The sequence below is a fragment of the Paramacrobiotus metropolitanus genome, unplaced genomic scaffold (genome assembly GCF_019649055.1).
Source record: "Paramacrobiotus metropolitanus isolate TYO unplaced genomic scaffold, Prichtersi_v1.0 Parri_scaffold0000002, whole genome shotgun sequence".
Classification (NCBI taxonomy): domain Eukaryota; kingdom Metazoa; phylum Tardigrada; class Eutardigrada; order Parachela; family Macrobiotidae; genus Paramacrobiotus; species Paramacrobiotus metropolitanus.
The window spans coordinates 2,441,848-2,465,596 of record NW_026570222.1 but is presented as its reverse complement, the minus strand read 5'-3'; the positions used below and the strand labels follow the sequence as shown (position 1 = coordinate 2,465,596).

Sequence of the window (23,749 nt, the reverse complement as noted above, 5' to 3'; positions counted from 1 at the left end):
CGAATGCAAACAAAGGCAAGAAATTTGACGTTTAACCGGTTGTTTTGGTTCTTCATAAGATCTGGAGGTAAAATCAAAGCAACAAAGTTTTTGTATGTAGCAAAGGATTCGTAAGGATAACATTATCTGGAAGCGATTCCTTTTTAAAGCAACGAAATTCAAGCTGGATAAAGGGGAAAACCGTTTTCGACCTCGAAACCTGAGCGACCTCGAAATCGATAACCCATTTTCGTTAACAACTCGAATTGGTGATTTGAGTAAATTTAGATTTAAGGCCTCGTCCCGGATTCAAAGCGAATCTCGTTATGGTACGGTTGCTCAACCACACGAGGTGGCTGTTTGCGGTGGCCACGCCTACAGATACGGTACGCGAAGCCACCTCGCGAGGTGGAGTTGCTGTATCGCAACGAAAGTTCTGGACTGCTTTGGACTGACCGTTGACCGTAATAAAACTTATTTTACCGCCGAAATGAGTTAGTATAGGGAACGACCCTCAGATTCACATAATACAACAACTTCCTCTATTCTTTATTCTGACCGGGGGTTAGCAGATTCCCGTTCCCGTTAAATTTTACTGGAAATTTATGGCGATTAAGAAAAAGACTCAATTTCCTTTCTCGTAGGTAGACCATAGGACCTCTGCGTCTAGCCCGGCGGTGGACCGGTGGTCGGAACGTAAAGAGATTAAGTTAAGTTATTTTGAATTAAGTTAAATTTTGAATTAAGTTAACTTTTGAATTAAGTTAACAAAAGATTAAACAATGCGTAGCTAGACACGACCCTGCCGTTTTTGAGACGAAGTTGCGCACCCGTATGGTAGGTCAAATACGACAAAACATAATTCTGTTCAGTAAAAAATGGAACAAGAGAACTTAATGCGATCAAAACAAATCAGTTTTCTCAACCACGTCTGCTTACAGACCCAAAATATGTCCATTTTTATAGGTATGGCCTAATTGATACGCTTTGCTACATCGAGAAACCAAGCGCGCAATTACTAAAAAAAATTTTTAAAATAAGCCAGTAACGAAAAAAGCTACACGATCTTACCTGGATATGCACAGGTTATTTTGCCGGATAAGCTCTTAATAGCAGAATTCGCCTTTGCAAGGTAGTTAGTAGGGTAATAGGGTGCAATCGTTTCAAAGTGAACTCGCATGCCTCGGTTTTTGTCATTATTTGCGCACGGTATTAGTTTTCAGATTTTGTTTACCAGTTGCTGCCCACGGTTGAATTCGAAATTGCCTACCGATCATCAGACCATTTTCAAAAGACTGTTAGTTACGGGTGAAACACACTAATTGGAGGCGAACTCAAATTGGCAATCGCAGATTTCTGACTATGGAAATTATATCACTGGAAATTATCTCACTATGAAGATTTCTTAAGTGTAGCGCTATTTCAAGAGTTGGGCATTCTGTTATCAGTATAGAACGGCACATCGTACACGGTGAGATAAAATCAAACCCTGCATGACAATCGTGTGACACTACTCAACACTGGACCAGCTGGCGGTGTTTGCCAAAAGTATACTTTTACGATGAATTAGCTTCACAGTGCAAGGACGGCGGAAGCATTTAAACTATAGCATGCGTACAGCAACGTGTTTGTCGTAAAATATAAACGTTACCAGTACCATGAAATAAGGAACGCCACACCCAGTTGGTACAGTAATGAAGGTGGAACTTGCTTACCGGCGAAATGGGAAACCGCAGTGAACGCAGCTGGAGTTAGACGAAGACATGGCTAGATTGAGCAACAGGGAAGGGTTGCTATAAAAGAAATTTGCCTTGGCGTGTAGGATAGGAAAGGAATTTTGCCAACGCGTCTGAAAAAATGCAAATCATTTTTTAAATAAGGCACCCATTGAACCATGCTTCTTGGACAAGGCTCCCTGAAATCAAGCAGTTCTGCTTAGTAAATGTAGAAGCAACTCGAATTATTACATTAGAAGAGGCTCCCGTAGCACGATTTTTATGTATGGAGCTTTATCTGTATGCAAACTGGTACGTCAGATAAGCAGTATGCTTCATCGCTGGAAACTAGTTCAGATAGGGGACCATCCACAAATTACGTACGTAAGAAACTAGCAATTTATACCCCTCCCTCACCCCTCCTCCCCTGGTAAGTTACGTACGCAATTCATGGATTGCCCTGAAGCACTCGCACGGTGCACACTGCAGTCACATACAGTGATACACAATTCAATCGAATCGAATGCGACAATAAAGAAGTTTTTGGGTCCACCAATCAACAGAAATGCCTAGTAAGAAGCAACGTTAGGCAAGTGGTGGCGGGGCTCGACGTCTAGTCACGACAGACCAGTGCAGTACAGTAACTCCACGGTCAACCAAATAAAATGTAAGGCCTTGTCCCGAATACGAAGCGAATCTCGCTATGATACGGTTGCTTAACCGCACGAGGTGGCTGTATGCAGTGACCAAGCCTCAGGTACGGTACGTGAAGCCACCTCGCGAGGTGGATTTGCTGTATCGCAACGAGTTTCGCTTCGGATCTGGGACGAGCCCTTATTACTATCGATTCACAAGCTACGTTAAATGCTATGTTAAACCATGCACAAGCATAAAAACGCGGCCTGAAACGACAGTTTTCTAGTGTCACTATACCTCCTGCCGAGCGTAAAAGGAAAGCAAACTAAAAAAATTGAGGCGACAACAAAGTTATGCAGAGGCTCCCTCTGTACAGTATACTGTATAGTGCTTCCGACACCTTCCGTATCAGCTATGCTCCGCACCATGTAGCATAATCGTAGGCGGGGATATTGTACTCCAAAATGCGAGAATAGCACACCCCGCACATGATTTTCTGTGGCACGTTGGCGCACACACGGGTACGCACGATTACGTCATCATACGACCCGCATGGCGTATGGGTTTTTTGGCGCCGCTTTAGATTTTAGTTGCACGGGTACAGACTCATAATTAGATACTCAATGGAGCCGACGCCTAGTGCGGGCGGTCCTGGGGAGTTCTCTGTCCCTTAATATCGTGTAAATACAGTAATTAAAAACTCTCAACTACTGTAGCCGCTAGATGAAGTGGCCACTGGCTCCACTTTTAGATCCGGCCGCTGCCTGCCTCTGGCCGGGCATTGAACACGAGCCTTCCTCCCACCGGGAGGCGCACACTTTGCTTTTCGATATTAGTACTGTACTAACTGTTGCCTGCCCCTGCCAGGGGCACCACAAAAACCACAACAAACCAGGTTTATAAACTGAAAACTATCAGAGCTCTGACATTATGCTCTAACAATAATTATTGTACGTTGCTAAAAATAAGAAAACTCGGTAAAACATGTAGAACGTCAGCATCAGAGTCAAAATTGTTTGAAATCAAAAACAATTCTGCACGGAGCAATGTGTGCATATTGGGCTTGCATTTTCCCGTATACCAGACTCTGTGGAGCCACTTCATCTAGCCGCTACAGTATTGCTGCACGGACGAGATGAGCAGGAGTGCATCGTTCACGAACACAGCGAAAGATCGATCAATCAACACTACTTATTGATTAGGGAGTAACGCCAGGCCAACCAATGTTGACTGCAGTAATATTGTTAGACCCAGCTGCGTAAGATGTATGCGAAACCTGAAGCATACAAGTAGCAACGCAATCTAGGTAACACAGTTAATCTGAGTAACACCGTCCAGCGCCCAGTACTTGTATTAGTTTTCTATGCTGCATACTATGTAGTATGTACTCAGCTAACACCAATGGGCGTCAACGGGTTAAATCGATATGCGAAATGGTTTCTCAATCTGTTTAGTGCGTGCTCGCTGCATGAGCCTGCATCTTAGATTCTTAACATATTAAACACTGTACGAGTAGTATTCGTAGAATAGTACAGTATAGCAGCGTGACACACAGCTGCCGACGCAAAATGAAAAGCGACTGTCGCTATAAGCGTATAACGTAGCCGCTGCACACGGCACTTTTCGCAGCTGCCGACTGTTGGCCGAATGGGTAACAACAATTACTGCTATCTTATGTAGACTTGGGTACCGCGATGGGTTACGAAGCTAGCTTATTGATACAGATAAACCTGTTTAACTCAGAAGAAACATGAATAACTTCATGGAATTCCACAAAGCCCAGATAGGTGTGCAGCGCACATTGTGAAGTACTTACTACGTAAGTTTATTAATAATATTCCAGACCACAACAACTAACTGAATGACAAACAACAACAACACAAAACAGACTCAGCCAGACAACCGATCTTGTACCGTTGCTATGCGTTTACGCAGAATCTCGAGAAATGTGAATATCAATATTAATAATAATGATAATTATTATTCATGCAATCGCGTACATACGTCACACCCTCACACCAGATTTAAACACGTAAATCGAATATATAAATAAATAAGAAAAAAAAAAATTTACGCGTTCTTCTGTGGGGCGTTTCCTTCCGGTCCATCCGCTGGCAATTCCGGTTCAGCCTCGAAATTGTCATCGTACGCTGGATCCTCGTTGGCTTCCTTGGCGGGCTGACGCTCCCAGGTCGGATCCTTCTTCTCGGTACGTTTCATGTGGCAGTACCGCTCCACGTGTCCAGGTTTTCCGCAGTGATAGCACGTCCGATTGGTGACGCGACGCGGGTTATCGTAAATGAAAACTAATTTCTTAACCAACTTAGGCATGATTAAATAACTGTTTAGCAACCCGTTAATATAAATATATGACAATAACGTAAGTAAAGCTTAAAAATAATAATGATACTTCCAACTGAATCAGACACAACTGAATAATTCTTACGATATTTTTCGACTACAGTACTTCGCAGCAATATGTTGCTAAGCGTATAAATTTTTTCTTAATTCAGTCGTAAATCTCGCGAAAGTTAATGCTTTACATAATCGCCAAACCTGACCGGCTCCTTTCGCTCACGTTCGCCACGGCGCACTGGCTGCTCAGCAACACGTATAGGAGCTGGCTTAATCGCTTTCCGCGGTTTTTCCATGGAACGAGCAGGAGGAACAGTACTCGTACTTGGGATAGTGCTTGTCGTTGGCAATACTGGTACAGTAGGAACTGCTGGCTCGCTTTTCACGCTGTCCTGGGCAGCTACTAAGCTTCGCCCTTGTACTACGGCTGGCGCAGCTACCAAGCTTCGCGCCTCTTCCTGCACACTTGCCGGTGCACTGGTCTCACTGACCACTGGTGTGCCATTAACACTAACAGGCACTAGCACTGACATTTCATGCGCTTTAGCCGCTAGTTGCGCTTCTACATGCTCTTCCGCCGTTAGCCATTTACGAGCTAAAATCTGATTATTATGGCGTCTTTGTATTACACCATCTACCTCAACTTCCCACATTGTATTGCCAATCGGTTTTATTAGCTTTCCTGCTGCCCAGTCACGCAATCTATTTTTCCGAAAATCTTTCACTTGCACGTGCTGACCAACCGTAAATATTCGTATTTTGGCTTTTCTGTCAAAATTCTTTTTCTGTCTCGCACGCGCATCTACGTAATTAGCACTTTCCGGATGCACTAAATCTAACACCGATTTGGTCTTACGATTCAGAAACAATTCACACGGCGATTTTCCTGTCGTACTATTCGGAACATTGCGAATACGACTTAGAAATTCTCGTAATGCGACTGCAAAACTTTTTCCTGACTGCATTCCTTTTTCGATTCCCTTTTTCACCACGTCAACATAACGCTCAGCCTGCCCATTAGACTGAGGATGACCAGGTGCACTGGTCAGATGCTTAATTCCATACTGTTGACAGAATTTCTGAAATTCTTCTGACGTAAACTGACTTCCATTATCGCTAACAATTGTATCACACAATCCGTATCGAGCAAATAGATTTTCAAATATTAACACCACGTTCTCAGTATCTGCTTTACGAACGTCAAACACTTCGAGCCATTTCGTATATGCGTCTACGATGATAAGTAGCATTCGCGTTTTGAAAGGTCCCGCAAAGTCAATATGCAGCCGCTGCCACGGGCCCTGCGGCACCGGCCACTGCTGTAACGGAACTTTGGCTGGCTCTTTCGCTAGTTTCGTGCAAATCTCACACGCAGCTGACACTTCTTCTAACGTTTCATCAATATTCGGCCACCATACGTGACTTCTCGCTTCAGCCTTCATCTTAACAATGCCGGAATGTGTAGCATGCAAATAATTTGTAATGCTCTTACGCAAGACACGTGGTATAACAACACGGTTATTCCATAGTAAGCAGCCCTTACATACTGAGTATGCTTCGCGCCTTCGCGAGTACGGTAACAACCTTTCAGCGACGTTTTTCGGCCAACCGTTTAAGTGATACGTCATTACCTGTTTCAGCTCATCATCCTTGGCTGTTTCTGTGCGTACAATGTCCGCAGATACAGGTAAACCTAATAGTAACTCGGTCTCCACTAAATTCACCGTTTCAGACATTCCGAAGTCTTCTTTATCAAACAAATCGACTGAACGTAGCGGCAGCCTACTTAACCCATCGGCTTGACCAAAGTCTTGAGTACGTCTGTACTCAATGCTGAACGTATATCCCATCAGTATGATTGCCCATCGCTGCAACCGATTTGCTGACACTACGGGGATACCTTTCTTACTCCCGAAAATCGTCACCAGCGGCTTATGGTCTGTTAATAACAGAAATTCTCTGCCGTACAAATACTGATGAAACCGCTTAACCCCAAAAACCAAAGCAAGTGCTTCCTTTTCAATTTGCCCATAATTTTTCTCGGCTGGCGATAACGACTTAGACACATGCGCAATCGGTTTCTCTGATCCGTCAGCTAACCTGTGGCTCAAAACTGCGCCTATACCATACTTAGACGCGTCGGCCGCCAACACAAGCGGCAACTGTGGATCAAAGTGCACTAATTTAGTCGCATTTGTTAGGTCATTTTTCAATAACTCAAATTCTTTCTGACACTCGTTATCCCATTTCCAGACAGTTGTCTGCTTTAACAAATTATAAAAACAACTGCAACGGCCAGATAAATTTGGCAAAAACTTTGCATAGTGATTTACCATGCCCAGAAATGACCTTAACTGACTCACATCTTGGGGCGGTGGCATTTCAACAATAGCACGGGTTTTGTCCTGAGAAATATGCCGCCCCGTGCTATCAATTATAAAACCAAGATACTCGACCGATGGCATCATAAACTCACACTTTTCTTTCTTTACAGTAAGTCCAAACTTTTCCAACCGCTCAAGCACTGCCTCTAGGTTTCTCATATGCTCTTCATCATCTTTACCAGTGATAATTATATCGTCAAGATATACTGCTACACCTTCACAACCTTGCAGTATATTTTCGATCAACTGCTGAAAAATACTAGGCGCACTTGCTACGCCAAAAGGCAATCGATTGTACCGAAACAATCCTTTATGCGTATTTATGACAACCAAATTTGCACTTTCTTCATCTAACGGTATTTGTGCGTATGCTTCTCGTAAATCGATTTTACTGAACTTTTTACCACCATTTAATTTCGCAAATAATTCGTCAGGATGTGGTAAAGGATACTGGTGTACATCCAGCGACGCATTCAAGCCAGTACTTAAGTCAGAACAGATACGCACTTTTTTCTTAGGCTTTTTAATAGATGTAATTGGTGCAGCCCACTCTGCATAATCAACTGGTGTGAGAACACCCAGTTTTACTAACCGTTCTAAATCTTCCTCGACTTCTTCTTTCAAAGCAAACGGTACTGGCCTTGCTTTACAAAACACGGGACGAGCGCCTTCTTTCAAGTACAAATGTGCTTTGAAGTTTCTACAGCAACCAAGCTCGTCCTTAAACACTGCCTTATACTTCTGAAGTATCTTTGCAAGGCTAAACTCTTCAATTCTACTTACAGTACCTTGCTGTAGTTGCTTTAAACTGAGCGCGCTTAACTGTAACTCTGATATCCAATCGCGCCCAATTATGCAACCTTGCTCAGTAACCAACGCTTTAAGTGACTTCGTTACGCCACCATGTAACTGTCACATCTACCATTCCATTAACGGAATGACATGGCCAGTAAAACTACGCAAACAGTAGTCAACTTTCTCCAACTTCGGTGCACCAACTTTCCGCCATGTTAACTTGCTCATTATCGTGACTGACGATCCCGTATCTAACTCCATATTCACAGTCTTGCCGTCAATATTTAACGGGACAAAAATTGACGACGGGGTTACTGGCCCTGTACGTAAAACGTCGTACGGCATCCTTTCTACATAATTTGTTCTCCTCTGCCCTCTCTGACCACGCCCTCTTCTTGGCGCTCTGCATACTTTTGCCAGGTGACCTCGGCGGCCGCAGTTATTACACTGTGTACTCTTATGGGGACAATCCGGTTTCATGTGTTCGGTTGAACCACACCCATAACAAGCTGCTTTACTGGACCGCTGTCCAAAACGGCCTGATCCTCGGAACCTACCGCCTCGGCCTCTACCGCGACCACCGTATCCACCGCGCCTTATCGCTGCTACGTCCGGGGACGACGATCTACCACCGACCGTCTGTAGCGTCTGCTTTACTCGTCTCATACTTATCCGCTTCCTCGTATAATTTATCGAATTTTTCAACAGACGATACAGGCAACGTATACAAATAACGGCGCGTAGTTTCACTGGCTACACCTGACATAAATGCAGCACACAGCTGGTCATCTACAAACGCGTCTGGAAAATCACACTTGACGCACTGATTCCTTAAATCGTTCGAAAAATCCAACAAAGTCTGACCTGACTTCTGTAATCGAAAAGAAGGTAGCATCCTACTCTTATATTTGTCCGTTTGCTGTATACCAGCTTTAACTTCTCATACAGTTCCTCGAACGTGAACTGACCTGGATCCTTCGGGCGGCACATGGAGGCTAGCATCTCCATGGCCTTCGGATTCAGGGATCCCAAGAGTAGTGGCTTCTTCTTGTCATCGGTCATCTTGAACGATTCCACGTGGCTATTAAACTGTACACGCCACGTTTCCAGCTTCATCGTGTCTGGGTCAAATTTACTTAATTTGGGCAACCCGGTGGAGTCATCATCACCCGACACCGCAGTATTCGGCGTGCGTGTCTGAGTGCCTGTTACTCCCACGGGTGACGTGCCTCCCGTAGACATGGTCAATTACCACTTTTGACCAGTCAATTACCTCTTAAACAGAAAGGGCAATTACCATCCTTCACGCCAATGTGAAGTACTTACTACGTAAGTTTATTAATAATATTCCAGACCACAACAACTAACTGAATGACAAACAACAACAACACAAAACAGACTCAGCCAGACAACCGATCTTGTACCGTTGCTATGCGTTTACGCAGAATCTCGAGAAATGTGAATATCAATATTAATAATAATGATAATTATTATTCATGCAATCGCGTACATACGTCACACACATATAACGAGTACTCTGCTGAATATAAGTTGCAAGTGCAAAAACTGCTCACATTCAAAAACCTTTACCTAATTTGACCTACTACGTAGTACGTTCGCAAGCCCACAGAGCACACACGGGGATGTGAAAAACTGACCTGGAAATACGTTCTACAACTTGAGTTACGGCTTATCACTGTCTTAATCCCCTAACGCTTGCATCTAAATGGTCAGAAATATTATACTATATTACTTAATTTATTAGAAAACATTTCCATTATAACCTTATTCTTGGTCCCAGAAGAGGATAACACACCGTCAAGGGGACCTAACAAGCTAATGGAGTCAAATGCGAACACCATTAACATTCTCCGATTACAATTAGGAGATACGACAACGACAACAACAATACTACAATAATATCGAAATGGATATCTGAAACAATTTATCACTGTGGTTTTGTTTGTCTCAGTACCTTTAATCAAAACTGCTGCTTACCGCATTAATATAGTCCCCTAGGCTCAGTTACCCTAGCACGTATTCGTATTTTTACTTACTAATTATTCAGGATAACTAACAACAATGCTCACATCTTCTCACATAATAATACTTACAGTAATTAACATAATAATTATAACTTAAAACTGTACTTTAACACAAAGCTCTGTATATGAGAGTAGCAGCGCTAAGTGTTTACCTTTAATAACAAGGCTTGGATAGCACGAACTGATCCACACAATCTAAAAAAACGCAAAATTAAAATGAAGCGATAGGATACGATGCGACGTTCGACTGGCAGAACGGTGTGCCCCAGACGATGAAGATGCAAGCTGCAACACTTTTATAGCGCTCTTTAAAACTCGTACACTGCAAGCCGAGAATATTCTAGAAATGTCTCGCCATATGAGTATGCAGTATCGAATCTATCGACTGTATTGAAGTACGTCTGACGTGGACGGTGAAACTATGCCATATGTTCTACAACATGTCAAACCAGATCAAGCGCAGCACAGCGCGCGAGGAAGACCCAAAAATGGCAACGAATACGGTAATACCCTTCTCAAAAGCTATCCCAAGGGTAACGTTAACAGAAAAACATCAATACCTTGAGTACTCGTACTGTACTGCACGTATGTACAGCAGGAGCTAGACTTCTGCTGCAAGTCAAAGTGAGCCCATTTGCGGCTTTGCCCATTAAATTTTACGTAAAACCTACCCACTTATTGACTTTCTGACTTAAGCCTGGAGATATCGAAAGAAGCCAGTAAAATGCTTTAATGCTTGCTCACACAACAAGTAACGAATACTTATACTCTAGAGTCACGAAACTCAAGACCATGTGTAAGAGACGCACTGCACCTGTGTAGACAGATAGGCATTTTTATTTTCAATTATAACAAAATCACAGCCGAGCTGAGAAGAAAAACAACATCGGGCACTAATCATAGGCACAACAGTGACAACAACAAACTAGGTAGCTACTCAAGTAAACTTAACGTAAGTTACTTAACACGTTAAGTAACAGTAAAGCAAAAAATACTTTACAGTTTACGGTTTATGCGTACGGTTGCTAACGGATATAATATTACGTAAGAACAGTTCAAACTCTGCATTGCTGCAATAAGCAGCAATTATCTACTTACCGTAAGAAAAGAATCAACGAGCAAACCAAAATTTCGGACAATTTATGGTGGAGCAAGTGCAAATAAATGAAGTTTAAAATGGACAGATACAGTTGTATCAGTTTACTACTCTATTAACAGCGTTAGATGAATAATTGCACCCTCAAGTCATTACCCACTAGATCGATAAATATTAAAAACACTAATAATTAAAAATTATGGGTAAACTCAAAGTGGGTAACTAGGTATAAAAAGGTTGGGTAGGCCGTAGGCACTTCAAGTTCACTTTTCTTACGAGTACGGCGGTTTGTGCTTTAGGTCGAATTATCAACTTTGCCAGCCCATATTTTGCATTTTGGATCGGAAATCTGTAGTACAAGTAAGTAGTAGGTACCAGGCGTAGTTGGGTGCCTGCGCAACGTTGGGCCCCTGAGGGTATCTGCTCACAATTCGCATACGAGTACTGTACAGATACTTACATTAGTTAAAAATACATGCAAAAAAATTTCGAAGGTTGTAGTTGATGCAAAGTTCCCAAGTAAAAGGATCCGAAATTTTGATAAGTTCGCTTGTTGCTAACTGATGCCTTATGGTCTACAAGTTCAGGGAAAACTGTCCCAAAACTCATAGCTGAGTACTCTCAATTAACGATAAATAAAATACATAATAATTAATAAACCAGGAGGCAACCAAACCACTCTTGCGAACATCACACGAAGAAGACATTGCAAAGCAAACAATCTGCAGCAATTGTCATACATACAGTACCTGAAGCACGATACCATCGATACAGATGCATGCATGCAGCTACTGTACACTAACGAACAATCGCTCGCATAGGTACTGTAAGTAATTATGCAAGATCCGAAGTAGACTGCCGCAGAATGCATAATCTGACCTTAAAAGACACGGCCAATGTCCATAGCTTTCGTCTTTGGAAATTGTTAAATGTTAGCGGACAATGACCAGCCATCGTTCGGAACGATAAGAAACACCGCAAAAATAATTCTAATAATATGTACGCATCCTACCAGCACAACAAAATCAATCGCGCTGTTTACTTATCAGTATTTGAAAACAGGTTGATAAGACTTTTGCGAATGCTCGTGTAAATATTTTAATCCAGCACAGGTACATAACCCAGCTAATAAAAAGAAAAACAACGAAAGCCGGAACATCTTACTGTAGTCAGAGAAGTAGTGATCCAAGACAACGACTCCGATAACGTTTAGGAACAAAGAAGGTAATCAACAACAAATCCCGATGACCTCCAAAAGCAAAAGCTCAAGTGAATGGTATTAAAAATTCTGGCACTCAAACGGAAGAGAGCAGAGCAGAGGCGGCCAAAATAAAGCAAAAGTTCTCACTTCTTGGCTGACTTGCCGAGACCAAAATTTGTTCCCTTCCCAGCCATATCATCACGTCCACTCTTTTCGTCGCTGCTACTGCTGGCGCGTGATGCCCGATCACTATCGTTTCCATCCGGTCCACTGAACTCTCTCACGCGCTGAAAAAGTGAAATTAGATCATGTGAATCGTATACGGCAAGCGAGCAGAGGCTAAACCTTCCACAACACCAAATTCAAATCAAGAAGCAACAGGCTGTTTTTTAAACGCCGACTTTTTACTTTGCTTATTCATTTTTGTTATTCCGTGGAAAAATACAGCACTGAAATACTAGAAACTTTTGTTCAAAGTTAGATAATTATATGCCATAGTGGCGAACCTGTGAAGTGATCAGTGCAACAACTGGCTACCTTTCAAGTCCATACCACACCACTATAAATCCCAACCAAACTCTGAATGTTCATCGACAACGAACACGTGAATCTGCGACACTTCCGTCAGGTTTGGCTCAGGAAAACGAAGTAAGTACGCGTAGTTCGGTCAGGTTACATTACAAGCACTTTCAAGTTACCAGCCAAGATTAGAAGCAATGATTATCCTCAAAGTAAGTGTTTTTACAAAAAAATTTAATTTATCGTTTTGGGCAGAGTCATATACCTAAAATTTAATACACAGCAAAGCCTTGCACTTCGTACCAGATTATGTGCGAGAATTTATTTTTAATAACAAAGTGTTAAGACGTTCAGATGTTCTACAACTTGCAACTCTGCTTGCTCATTTAATAAGTACAGATCCTTCGCAAAAGAGGATTTCTATTTAATACGTAGTTCGTTAAAATAGGCATCACTGCCAAACGAAGTTCATTTGACAATGATGCCTATACGACGATAACTGATAGAGTGGTGTGCAGTATTTCAATTACGGCTGCTAATGTTAGAGCACTATCTTACGTCAAAAAAATCTGCCTTGTGGGGATCGTTCCGGCCCTGCCAAATGGCCCTTGACAAAATCTGATGCTTTGATAGAAGATCATCGATTTTTGGCAACTCCGAACTTAAATAACCAGCGAGTTTCGCTCGCTTCCTTTTCAACTGTCCATTGAGTATTCCGTTTCCGCTCCGCTCAGGCGCACCATTCTACAATTAAACCGTTAGCATAGATTATATGGACAGGTGTCTGAAAATACGTGCAGGTGTTTCCACAGACAGACTGCAAATTACCGAAATGCCATTATCAGAGTCGTGCAGCGAATCGAATAAATCCGAAAAAAATTCTTTCAACTGGTCAAGATTAGGCTGGTTCACCCGGAACTGCAATGAAGTGTCACCAAAGATCTCCCGCATCTGAAAGAACAACATTCCATGGAATCAATAATATGCATTTCAAAATACCAGCTACAAGCTATAAGAAAATAAAAACAATAGCTTCGATGGAAAATATACATATAATATTCGTACTTTTCCTCTAGTTTCATACTGATTGGATTAGTCACCTTCTCTGCATATTCATCAGGAGGGCGGCTGCTGGTGACAACCAGAAGTGGTGCTCGGTATCCGTTCCGTTTAGATAAAGCTTTTACCAACCAAGTTGGCAAAGTAAGTATGTCATTCTTCGGCATACTGCACGCTTCGTCCAGGTGGAACAAACCCGCAATGCATGAGCGTTCACTGAGCAATGTCTGGCAGTCCACCTATTAGCACAAGTACAGCGAATGCACGACCAGTCATGACAGAATCATTTTTGGTAATTCCTGGCTCACCGTAACCGTTACTGTATACTGCGTAGAACGGAAGTCAATGCTTCGCACTTGGTTCTTCATGGAAAGTTGGTGGAAAAGTGCTGAGGTCACAAGATCAAGCAGCAAAGGATCCCGTTCGGTGTACACGAACAACACTGGGTGGTAGTCCAACATCAACGATCCGTTCCTACGAATAGAAGAGTACACAGTTACCGTCATGGTATAGTCGACCCATCCAGGGGCAAAACAAATGTACACTTAAGGTCCAGAAAACATATAACAAGAGATATCAAACCATAATGCAGCCCATAAGTGGTACGTATGACAAGGACAACCAATATTTCTTTGCACCAGAAAAATGCAGAATAGTAAACTTAGGAGCATGATACTGCACTAACTTAAAAAGAAAGAGTAGCAGGCTATCGTGGTAAGTTATGGCATCAAGCTAGTTCTGATTTCTGAACTGTCAACTTTCGCAGATGCTGTTTAACATACATAATTAATCGTTATGTTATATGTACCTAATAGTTTCTACGGTGTAAAATATAAGAACAGAAACCTGGTATACGCTTCTGGTATACAAAGCGCTTCGCTAACGTTCCGCGGATTTTTCTTCAACAGATGCTTATACGAGTACAAGCCTTATAACAACGGAAATGTTCGGAACGAGAAAATAAGGAGCGTTAAGTGGAGCTTAAGCGATACATCTTGCTTGTGAATGATACACATGTTAATAAGCGCCCAAAACATTTTTACTGCAGAGTTTCCCATTAACGATCTCGTGAACTTACTTGAAAGTACCCCACATGGCACTACTGTGCAGAGCCATGGACTCTCCGGGCATTCGAACTGGGTAATAAGCGGTCAGTTCTTCAATAAGTTTCTGCAACTGCTTCTCCACCAATGGTCGTACACGACCGTCCAAAGGGGCAGATACGGTGCCACCACTAGTAGGTGCTGCCAGTGCGGAAGGCTCCACTTCCAAAAGTGCTTTGAAAAAAATATGCAGAGTATCCTGCCAAAAGAAACTGTTAGAGCAAGTTATCAGCCCTGTTATCAATAATACAAGAAATATACCGGCAGTTCATTGTTGTTATAGTTGTTGTTGTCAGATTCTTTCTGTTGTTCAACCGCTAGTTCAGAAATATTTTGAGCTTTCTTGCACAATAGATCCAAATCAGCGCCAGTAAAACCTAAAAGTCCATTAAAATTAATGCTTTCACCATAATACGAGTAAGTATGCTGTATGTACAATATGTGTATACTAACGACAAATGCAAGCTGCGGCAAAAGTTAAGTAGGTATCCGGTACTTGTACATTAGCTTATAAAACGATCAGCTGTTGCCACTGAACAGCTGATTGTCTGCTGCCAGACTATTACAAAACAATACCTTCTGTGTTGACGGCGACAGCGGCACGATCAGTATCCGTCAACGGTACCTTCCAGTCTTTGGTTAAAGTCTCCAAGATAAGAGTCCGCTCTTCCGTGTTCGGGGCAGGGAACAGAATCTTCAGATCAAAGCGACCCGAGCGCATCAAAGCGGGATCAAGCACATCTTTATAATTGGTTGTGGCTATGACAATCACAGATCCTGCAACATACTCATAGGTAACACCGATTCTTCCGAGCCACCTTGTACCTGCCAGGTAACGTAGTCACATAATGCAGTGCATACAAATTATATGGTGCTATCTGCAGCTGATTCAAGAGAACCGCTATTTTCCTAATGTGCGCTTCTACCTACAGATACATCACTACAAGCATATAGATATTACACAAATACAATTTTTTTTTAAAAAAAGCATAAAAGAACAATTACAGTTAATAAGCACTCCGCCTTACCACGGTCGATCACACCATTGAGCAGTGTCAGCATTGTGCTGACCATATTGAAATTCACATGATCGCTTTCTGACGTCGTTCTACAATCAGAAACCGACACATCTGCACAACACAGATATGATAAGCTACAGTATAAAGTTAATCAAGAACGCAATGGCTCAAATAACAGCTGCAAGTTAAGCGTTTACCGTCGCCGAACCAAACCATCTAATTCGTCAATAAATATAATGGAGGGACTGTTCAACTGCGCCTAAAACACAGATAAAGCACGATGACAATATGTTTTGTTCCACAGGAATTAACATGAATTCTATGCATTCACCGGTTTGCCGTTGAAAAATTTGGCAGCAGAAATAAGACTGCAATCTAATTCAGTCTATACTAGTAAGTACTTAAATTTCAGTGATAGAATATCGTCTTTTAAAATTGCACCCGCATCAGTGTGAGGCATAAGAAACCAAAAAAAAGTTACCATTACGAAAATTTAAAATCGTCACCTCTCCCCTACCTGTTGGAAGATAAGCCTCAAGTGATTCTCACTTTCGCCAACCCATTTTGTTAGCAATTCAGCCCCCGAAATAACATAAACGGGAACCGAAGTTATATCTTTGCCACACTCATACGCCACCGCCTTAGCCATAAAAGTTTTGCCCGTTCCTACAAAAGAACAATCACACAACAGATACCGGAAAAGTCAAATGTAGCAGTCGAATTCTGCAGGTATTACCAGGAGGCCCCCAAAATAATACTCCTCTGCAAAAATAGCTCGCTCCTCCAGTTTGTTCTGGTAAAGCGACGCTTTCCGGGTTCGCTTCATCGGGAACTGCCTGTTGTTGCTGCTGTCTTTTCAGCAAATGTTTACGAAATGGCAGCAGCAGCTCCCGCGTTAACTGCTCCTTGATAGCCGCACAGCCACCGATTGTATCAAAACTAATCTACATAAAAAAACAAAAATTACACAGAAAATCAATTAAACAATGTCAACAACTTCATATTCAGGAATTTAAAGTGCCGATGGGTGTCAAAAAATCGCTCATTTTTAACGTTCCAATTATACAAAAATTATCCAAATGTTGGTACAAAGGAAAGCACAGGGGAAAACATTTCGCACAATCGCGTCTTCTATTAACCTTTCACTTTTACTGCTATAAAGAAAATGCAATGAATTATGTCCCTATTAATAGAAAATACGATTCTTAAGTGTCAACCGAACCATGGTCGGAAAAGACACCATGGTACTAGACAAAAGGTACACCTCTTTGGTTGGCCAATACAGAGTGGGTTCGAAAGAAGAATATTCGTCCGATGTATCCTTGTTTCTGTTGGCAATCCTTTTCTTCCGGGGTGGTTCATCGGCGGAAATTTCGCTTTCCAGGTGAAGTATCGCAGATAAATCCGGCATAACCAACGCTCCTTCCGGGGGACGGTTAGCGCGCAGACCATAACGCTTCCTGGGTCTGAAAGATGTATGAACTTATAGAATTACTATTACAGCAAAAACAGATCTTAGCAAAACGTATGCAGTATATACTCTGGTTTAGGTGTCGATTCCTTTTCCTTCGATCCCCGACTGCGTAAGTTGTATTCGCCAAAACGATGTCGAACTCCAGCCTTTTCGGCATCCCGCAGTAACTTGCGGTCTCTTCCCATTTTTTCAACCTTGCGTGTGCCTTTTTCTTTTAAAGCCGGATCATCGTCAACTGGGAACAAACCAGGGCTACGTCGACGGTGCCGCATATTTTCACGTTTCAATACTTTGCCCGCATTATATTTCTGCTTATCGCCCGACTGCGAACTGCTGGAAGAGCTCGCTTTTCGTGGTCGTAGTCGCCGGGTCTCAATACCACTGGAGGAAATACCGTATCTACGAACGTTGCCGCAGGTGAAAATCATACACTGCTGATCATTGAAAAAATATGTAGCCATTCTTTACCGCTCTGGTTTCTTTCTCTTCCGCATAGAACGTTTGTCCGTTCTCGACTTATCGAATCTAAAAAATGCACATCGCTGAATGTACTTGCAGATATCACAAAATCGAATTTCTGGCCGTCCGTTACTTTATTATCTAGACTACACAGTACAAAACTATCGATAAGGTCAAACCAAAAATCGAGCATGCAGAACGAAGTATTGAATTACATAAATTTTACATTTCACTTAAATTCAAAGTTGATTTTTTTCCTTACGCTTCGTCAGATGATTCAACAAGATCCCCTTCGGATGTTGAGGCGGAACCATCCTCCTCGACGTATTCCGAATCATCCGACAATATCCGCTTAAAAATATATCCTGTCTGTCGCGCACTAGTTTCGAAAACGGACAAATCATGGGCGGTCTGGTTCTCATCCAAGATAGATTTTGAAGCAGTGGATTTCTTTTTCTCCTTCTCGTCATCATCAGCCAGTATCACATCACAGTCCTCCACTGGTTTAACGGAAGCACAATCATCCATGGCGCTCTCCATGATGCTACTGGTAAAGCTCTGATTGTGCTCGGATTCGGATTTTCTGATGAAAACATTTATTGCGTATTATGCAACTGACAATTAGTACTCGTAGTCTCGTACAATACTGCACTTCTATAATTATTACAACATGCGTTTATTGCGTTAGACATGCTACCGCGGTTTGAACACGCGAATTTTACGAAAACATGGAACATGAAAAATTAGGATGCAAGTAACTAATCGCAAAAATAACATAAAACAGCAAATGTGCTCCCAAACTTGCATGTACAAGAAAAAACCACTTAGCATTTTAGTTCATTATTACTTGTACGATTTACCATTTACCCATCATTTAGGTACAATTTTTAGGGGCTTCTGTGAGTTTTGCAAAACGGAAACCGTCAGAGACAGCAAAATGCAAATAAAGAAATACACATCAATCCCCTATAAACCACCGGACTTTTCAAAACAAAAAAACACAAACATTTCGAAAGGAAAATACCTAAGCAAGAAAGCAATTCAAGCAGCATCAATCATCATGTAAGTAATTCCTGTTTATGCCTGTATTATATAGAACTACACATTATGCTTACTTACAAATGTCCATGCAAACTCGAGGTTGTCGTAAGTTATTACACAACACGGGCAACCCAAAACTTACTGTTCGCTGTTTTCCCGTGTTCGCGTAGCTCCTCGTGAACCACTAGAAGACTTGGAGCAAGACGCCTCCTCGCCGTTATCCACAGTCCCAGTTTTCGAGCGCTGCTTCGGAGCAAGCGTCCGCACGACAACTGCAGCAGGTCCGTCGCTTTTCTTCCGCTTCATGCTGGGAGATTCAATTTCCTCACTGCCGCTCTCGGGAAACTGGCACGGGCGAGACTTTTTCTTTGCAGAACGGCTCAACTTCTGCCTCAAAGGAACGGCTGCATCTTCGATGTCTCTGCCTGCCTCTTCTCCAAACGTGTACACTTCGGATTCTTTGCGCACAGGTTCAGGTTTGGCGCGGGTTTCGGGCTTACCACTACGACCAGCAATCCTTTTTGAACGAAGGGGAATGATCACCGCCTCAAGAGGATCCCGCTGGGAATTGGGCCGACTGGTCGCGACATCGACAGCGATCGGATTGAGACTGGGTTTGCTTGATTTGCTTCTTGTCCGCGGAATTATGGTATCCAGTTTATCCGACATGATTCCACGACTCAGGAACTGGGCGATATCGGACTACTCACTGAGACACCATTGCAGATTAAAGACACCCCCAGACAGGCACAAACTGACAGCGCGATTATACAAACTTGAGAAGAATCTGATTGAGAACAATGATGCGATGGATCCACAGTGTCGCCTGAAATCCAGCTCGCACAAGCTTGTTTTAGTCAGCTAGTGCTAATATTCAAAGAGTGGTAAGCCATTAAACATGTAAACCACACCACAAATCGCAAATATCAATGGACACCATGAAAGTTTATGGAGATTCGAGAACTGAACATTCTCGTTCCTCTGCAAATTGGTTCGAAAAGGTCCTTGTGATAAAAAGCAAAAACGGAAAAACTGTTAAAATCGCAAAGCTGACAACTGCCAACGCGCTAAAATTAGAACATTTGTCCTGTCTTTCCGTAGTTGGAAACTCAGTCGTAACCGCCCAGGGTTGGCGCAGTGTTTACTACAGCGATTGAGCGGGAAGAACTAACAATTATGGCTAATTTAATTTAGGTAAGTGCTTATGAGAGCTTATCTGGATGATCCAGGTCGCGATTCGCGAGGTATCGCCGCAGTAACTGGAACGGTTCAGTATGATTTTCTGAAACGGTTCATTATGCTTTATTTCATATCTGTGTCTGTAATATGTATGTATTAAATTTCCAATTATATAACGTAAGACAAACAATACGAGTATTTCGTTTTTCCAATAATTGGTATCTTTTATTGCCATTATTGGTAAAGTACCAATCGCTAGACCGAAACTTCGCTTTGCAGAACTACTCGTAGTACAGACAGGTGACCTGCTGATGCATTTACGTTTGTGTATAAGTAGATGCGCCCTTCCCTACAATACTTACTTCTATGTAGAACTATTTTATATATTTATATATTTATTTGCATTCTGAATTAATTATTCTGTATAAATTTTGTTTGCCTCCCTTGTCAGCTACGAGACGAGTCCTACCCGATTAAGCATGAGTACAAAAAATGCATGATATACCGTAGATATAGCGTTTATCAACATTTGTAGGAGGTAGGACTCGTCTCGTAGCTGACAAGGGAGGCAAACAAAATTTATACAGAATAATTAATTCTATGATAACCGACACAGCTGTCCAAGTGTAATATTCAAAAAGTACCCCTCTACTTTTAGGGAGGCATGTAGAGGGGCAATTATTCAGACACCGGAAAAAAAGTATCAGATATTAAAGCCTTAGCAGAAAATTGTGCGTGTATTGTAATATGTATTGCAATTGTACTGTGCATATTACAGTATTACTGTAATACTTACGCAAGCAATGAACTGTATTGCAGATTGCAGTAGTAATATTATGAGATTCCAATACATACTCAACTCTGTTCCATTTTTGTAGGCGGCACCGCGATGCAGAAATAGATCAGAATCAATTTTTTAAATTAATTGTAAAGTGACCTATGACCCTCACCGGTTTCCCTGAAACCGGTTCCAGATCTATACCTTCACAGCATTAATTAAGCAGAGATCGATCAGAGCGTTACGCGCGGCGGCGGGCCAAGCTGCTTCGATCTGCGTAGCAAGTAGCAACTTAAAAAGTTCTATAACGATGCTTCGGCTTAAAGAAACTGCGTCAAACTGGTTTTGCTCTACTCTGCACAAGTAGGAGTAGTACGTTTGACAACAGAAGTTCGAATTCTGGCAAAACTGGTTTAAGAAATAACATATTAAGGATATTGTAAGTACTCGCATATCTAGAGAAAACTGGTTTCAGGGATGGTAAGCAAGTACAGAACAGTGCATCCCCATTTATAAGTAGTGTTTTTAAAAGTAATGTCTGTGTGCAATGTACACAGGGCGCGCCGCGCAACCAGTATTTTTTAGTCTTTTGACTGCACTTAACTTGTAAGGCAGCGTTAACTTTAAGCTCGATTTAAATTTATTCTTTGTATTTTTAATAGAACAATTCTGTTCGCCGGTACTTCAAGGTACGATCGGGTTTCTTTCTTTTGATTTTTAACTTCGTGGAGGAACATGCTTGTGTCGTTGTGCGTTACAGAAGTACATTTCTACGTACCATTAGTTCTGCTTACATTAGAAACAAAGAACGTTAATGTCAACAGCTCCATGGTTCCATCTGCACAGAACTGTGATCTGTGATTATTGCTCAGCAAAGAATTTTGTTTACGGCTTACACATTTTCCTATTGTTCCAGCGGCAGCTACTAAATAATCAGCATTTTATGTGTACTCGGTAGGGTTTGCAAGATCTGTTTTGATCTAGCGCGGGACAATTCCATTAGCCATTACGATGAGTACTGGAGGAGAATTCATGAATCCCGGTATGCGTATGATATTTACTTCCCGGTCTATTGATCGTTAATAACAGATATGCCACGTAACTGCTCAATTAAAATTATTAACGGGCACCTCTTTTGTACTTACTTAAAAATTGTACTGCGTGCACAGTAAAAATAAAAAAAACTCACCTACCAGATACGTACTATATAAGCTATAACCTATATCTATATTATGATAAACAGACTTGTACAATATTTCTATTGTATTAAATCTTTGAGTGTGTACTACGTATATTCTTATCCATAATTCGTAAACTTTGGGGCATTATATTTTATTTTATGTGCAATTCTCAGTCGCGCGAATCTTCCGGCTTTGTATAAGTGCTTATTACATTACTTCGAGTTCGAAGTACACTTAAAATTGCAAGAATAATATAATATTGGTAGTAATATTTATACAATGTTTTTGCATTTTAGTTCTGGCTTAAAAGTAAGGAGTATGGTTCAGTTTTAATGGAAATGAAAATCGTACCCGTGTGGCTGATGTGCTTAATTTTGATTACCCTACGTCGTTTTGACACCAGAATTAATTTATTTTATGATTTCACTATTTTCATACGTAGATGAGCAAGCAGCTGCACAGGGCGGTGACGCTGGAGAAGTTCCGGAAGCACCGGCACCGGCGGGATCAAGCGGAGGTTCGTCGTCCGAATGGGCGGTTGGGAAGACATTTAATGTGGGCGACCTCTGCACGTTCGAAGGTCAGACGTTCAAATGCCGCCAAGGGCATCGTGTCGATGCTCCCAACTGGACCCCGCCCAATACACTGAACCTGTGGCTGCCGGTGGAAGACAACGAGTGGAAACAAAACACGGCTTACAACGTTGGGGACTGCTGCACGTATGGCGGGCAATGCTACCAGTGTTTGCAAGCACACACGGCATACGCGGCCAACTGGACCCCTCCTAACACACCCAATCTGTGGACACCAAAATAAGGAAACGCTCAAAATCCATGACCCATGCATACACCTGCATGCACATGACTACCGGTTTCTTCCTGTTTTTTTAATTCTGACAATTCTTAATGTCATGACAATTCACGGGCATGGTTGTGAAAAGCAGTGCGCTCTACGTCGCTGCAACTAAATAATTCTAAAACTCAATAATTTACATACGTACTCGTCATCCTATACTCAAATTAAAGTTATAATTTATCAGTATACGGAGATAGCTTACTTACAAATTACAACTGTACAATGCAAGAACATGAAGTATCGATCTGCACTCGTATTGCACAAAGGTTTCATCGAACGTACTGCAAACCCGAGCCCACATCTTGGCACTGACAGGACTGACAGGCATCGGGTACAATGGTTTCCGGCTCACATAATTTTGAATAACCTACGGTTACCCACGACGACCATAACAGCTCATAATAATAACGACGACCACGACGACCATTTGAATGACCCACGGTTACCCGCATGTACGACCTTTATAAATTTAAAACGTTTTGTTGCTGTTTGCTTGCAGAAGTCGAGTGCCGAATTATCTGCCAATATAAGTTTTTCTATTTAAGATTAATAAGCACAGGATTTTCGTATCAGGCTTTAAAAAAACTGAATAACTGTCGATACGAAAAACCAAAAGCGGGCCAATGCAGGTTTAATTATGTAACTTCAGTAATTTAACGCAGCGACTGAAATTTTGCAAACCCATTCTGTGAACTTCCGGTCTTTCACTAATCGTAAGTACTTACTTACGTGAAGGTACGTCCATTCCTTCTGCATCTCTGCTAATTAATGCTCAACTGAATTCTGGATCATAATGATCAGATAATTTTATTTAAAGAATTGCTTTAAAAACGCTAAAAATTGTGGTGCTTGAGCTAATAGATTGCGTCCTGGGAA

At 41.9% G+C, this 23,749-nt stretch overlaps 2 protein-coding genes across 20 annotated transcripts in view; one reads left to right on the top strand and one right to left on the bottom strand.

Moving 5' to 3' along the window:
• The window catches only part of LOC129587175 (uncharacterized), a 29,536-nt gene extending 9,397 nt beyond the window's left edge, over nucleotides 1-20,139 (bottom strand). For 2 of the 12 annotated variants that reach the window (XM_055480864.1, XM_055480849.1), the window contains exons 1-18: nucleotides 19,023-20,139; nucleotides 18,102-18,422; nucleotides 17,849-17,905; nucleotides 17,447-17,779; nucleotides 17,171-17,372; nucleotides 16,643-16,850; nucleotides 16,424-16,572; nucleotides 16,104-16,165; nucleotides 15,916-15,995; nucleotides 15,464-15,664; nucleotides 15,149-15,264; nucleotides 14,863-15,086; nucleotides 14,093-14,258; nucleotides 13,826-14,023; nucleotides 13,554-13,676; nucleotides 13,284-13,469; nucleotides 12,354-12,493; nucleotides 12,170-12,254 (exon numbers count right to left, since the gene is read on the bottom strand). In XM_055480864.1, the coding sequence (XP_055336839.1) occupies nucleotides 12,215-12,254; nucleotides 12,354-12,493; nucleotides 13,284-13,469; nucleotides 13,554-13,676; nucleotides 13,826-14,023; nucleotides 14,093-14,258; nucleotides 14,863-15,086; nucleotides 15,149-15,264; nucleotides 15,464-15,664; nucleotides 15,916-15,995; nucleotides 16,104-16,165; nucleotides 16,424-16,572; nucleotides 16,643-16,850; nucleotides 17,171-17,372; nucleotides 17,447-17,779; nucleotides 17,849-17,905; nucleotides 18,102-18,422; nucleotides 19,023-19,549 (3,333 nt within the window). In that variant the 5' untranslated portion in view covers nucleotides 19,550-20,139 and the 3' untranslated portion in view covers nucleotides 12,170-12,214. Of the gene's footprint in view, nucleotides 1-1,694; nucleotides 1,829-8,832; nucleotides 10,105-11,465; nucleotides 12,494-13,283; nucleotides 13,470-13,553; nucleotides 13,677-13,825; nucleotides 14,024-14,092; nucleotides 14,259-14,862; nucleotides 15,087-15,148; nucleotides 15,265-15,463; nucleotides 15,665-15,915; nucleotides 15,996-16,103; nucleotides 16,166-16,423; nucleotides 16,573-16,642; nucleotides 16,851-17,170; nucleotides 17,373-17,446; nucleotides 17,780-17,848; nucleotides 17,906-18,101; nucleotides 18,423-19,022 lie in introns of all 12 variants that reach the window. The other 10 variants (XM_055480792.1, XM_055480800.1, XM_055480814.1 and 7 more) reach the window with 10 other exon arrangements.
• The window catches only part of LOC129587365 (streptogrisin-C-like), a 62,625-nt gene extending 39,601 nt beyond the window's left edge, over nucleotides 1-23,024 (top strand). Inside the window, exons 1-4 of one of the 8 annotated variants that reach the window (XM_055481131.1) lie at nucleotides 12,721-12,858; nucleotides 18,112-18,389; nucleotides 21,822-21,879; nucleotides 22,461-23,024. In XM_055481131.1, the coding sequence (XP_055337106.1) occupies nucleotides 18,366-18,389; nucleotides 21,822-21,879; nucleotides 22,461-22,834 (456 nt within the window). In that variant the 5' untranslated portion in view covers nucleotides 12,721-12,858; nucleotides 18,112-18,365 and the 3' untranslated portion in view covers nucleotides 22,835-23,024. Of the gene's footprint in view, nucleotides 1-12,543; nucleotides 12,859-15,338; nucleotides 15,720-18,033; nucleotides 18,390-21,168; nucleotides 21,527-21,795; nucleotides 21,880-22,460 lie in introns of those variants that run through there. The other 7 variants (XM_055481081.1, XM_055481115.1, XM_055481106.1 and 4 more) reach the window with 7 other exon arrangements.
• The last annotated feature ends 725 nt before the right edge of the window (nucleotides 23,025-23,749 follow it).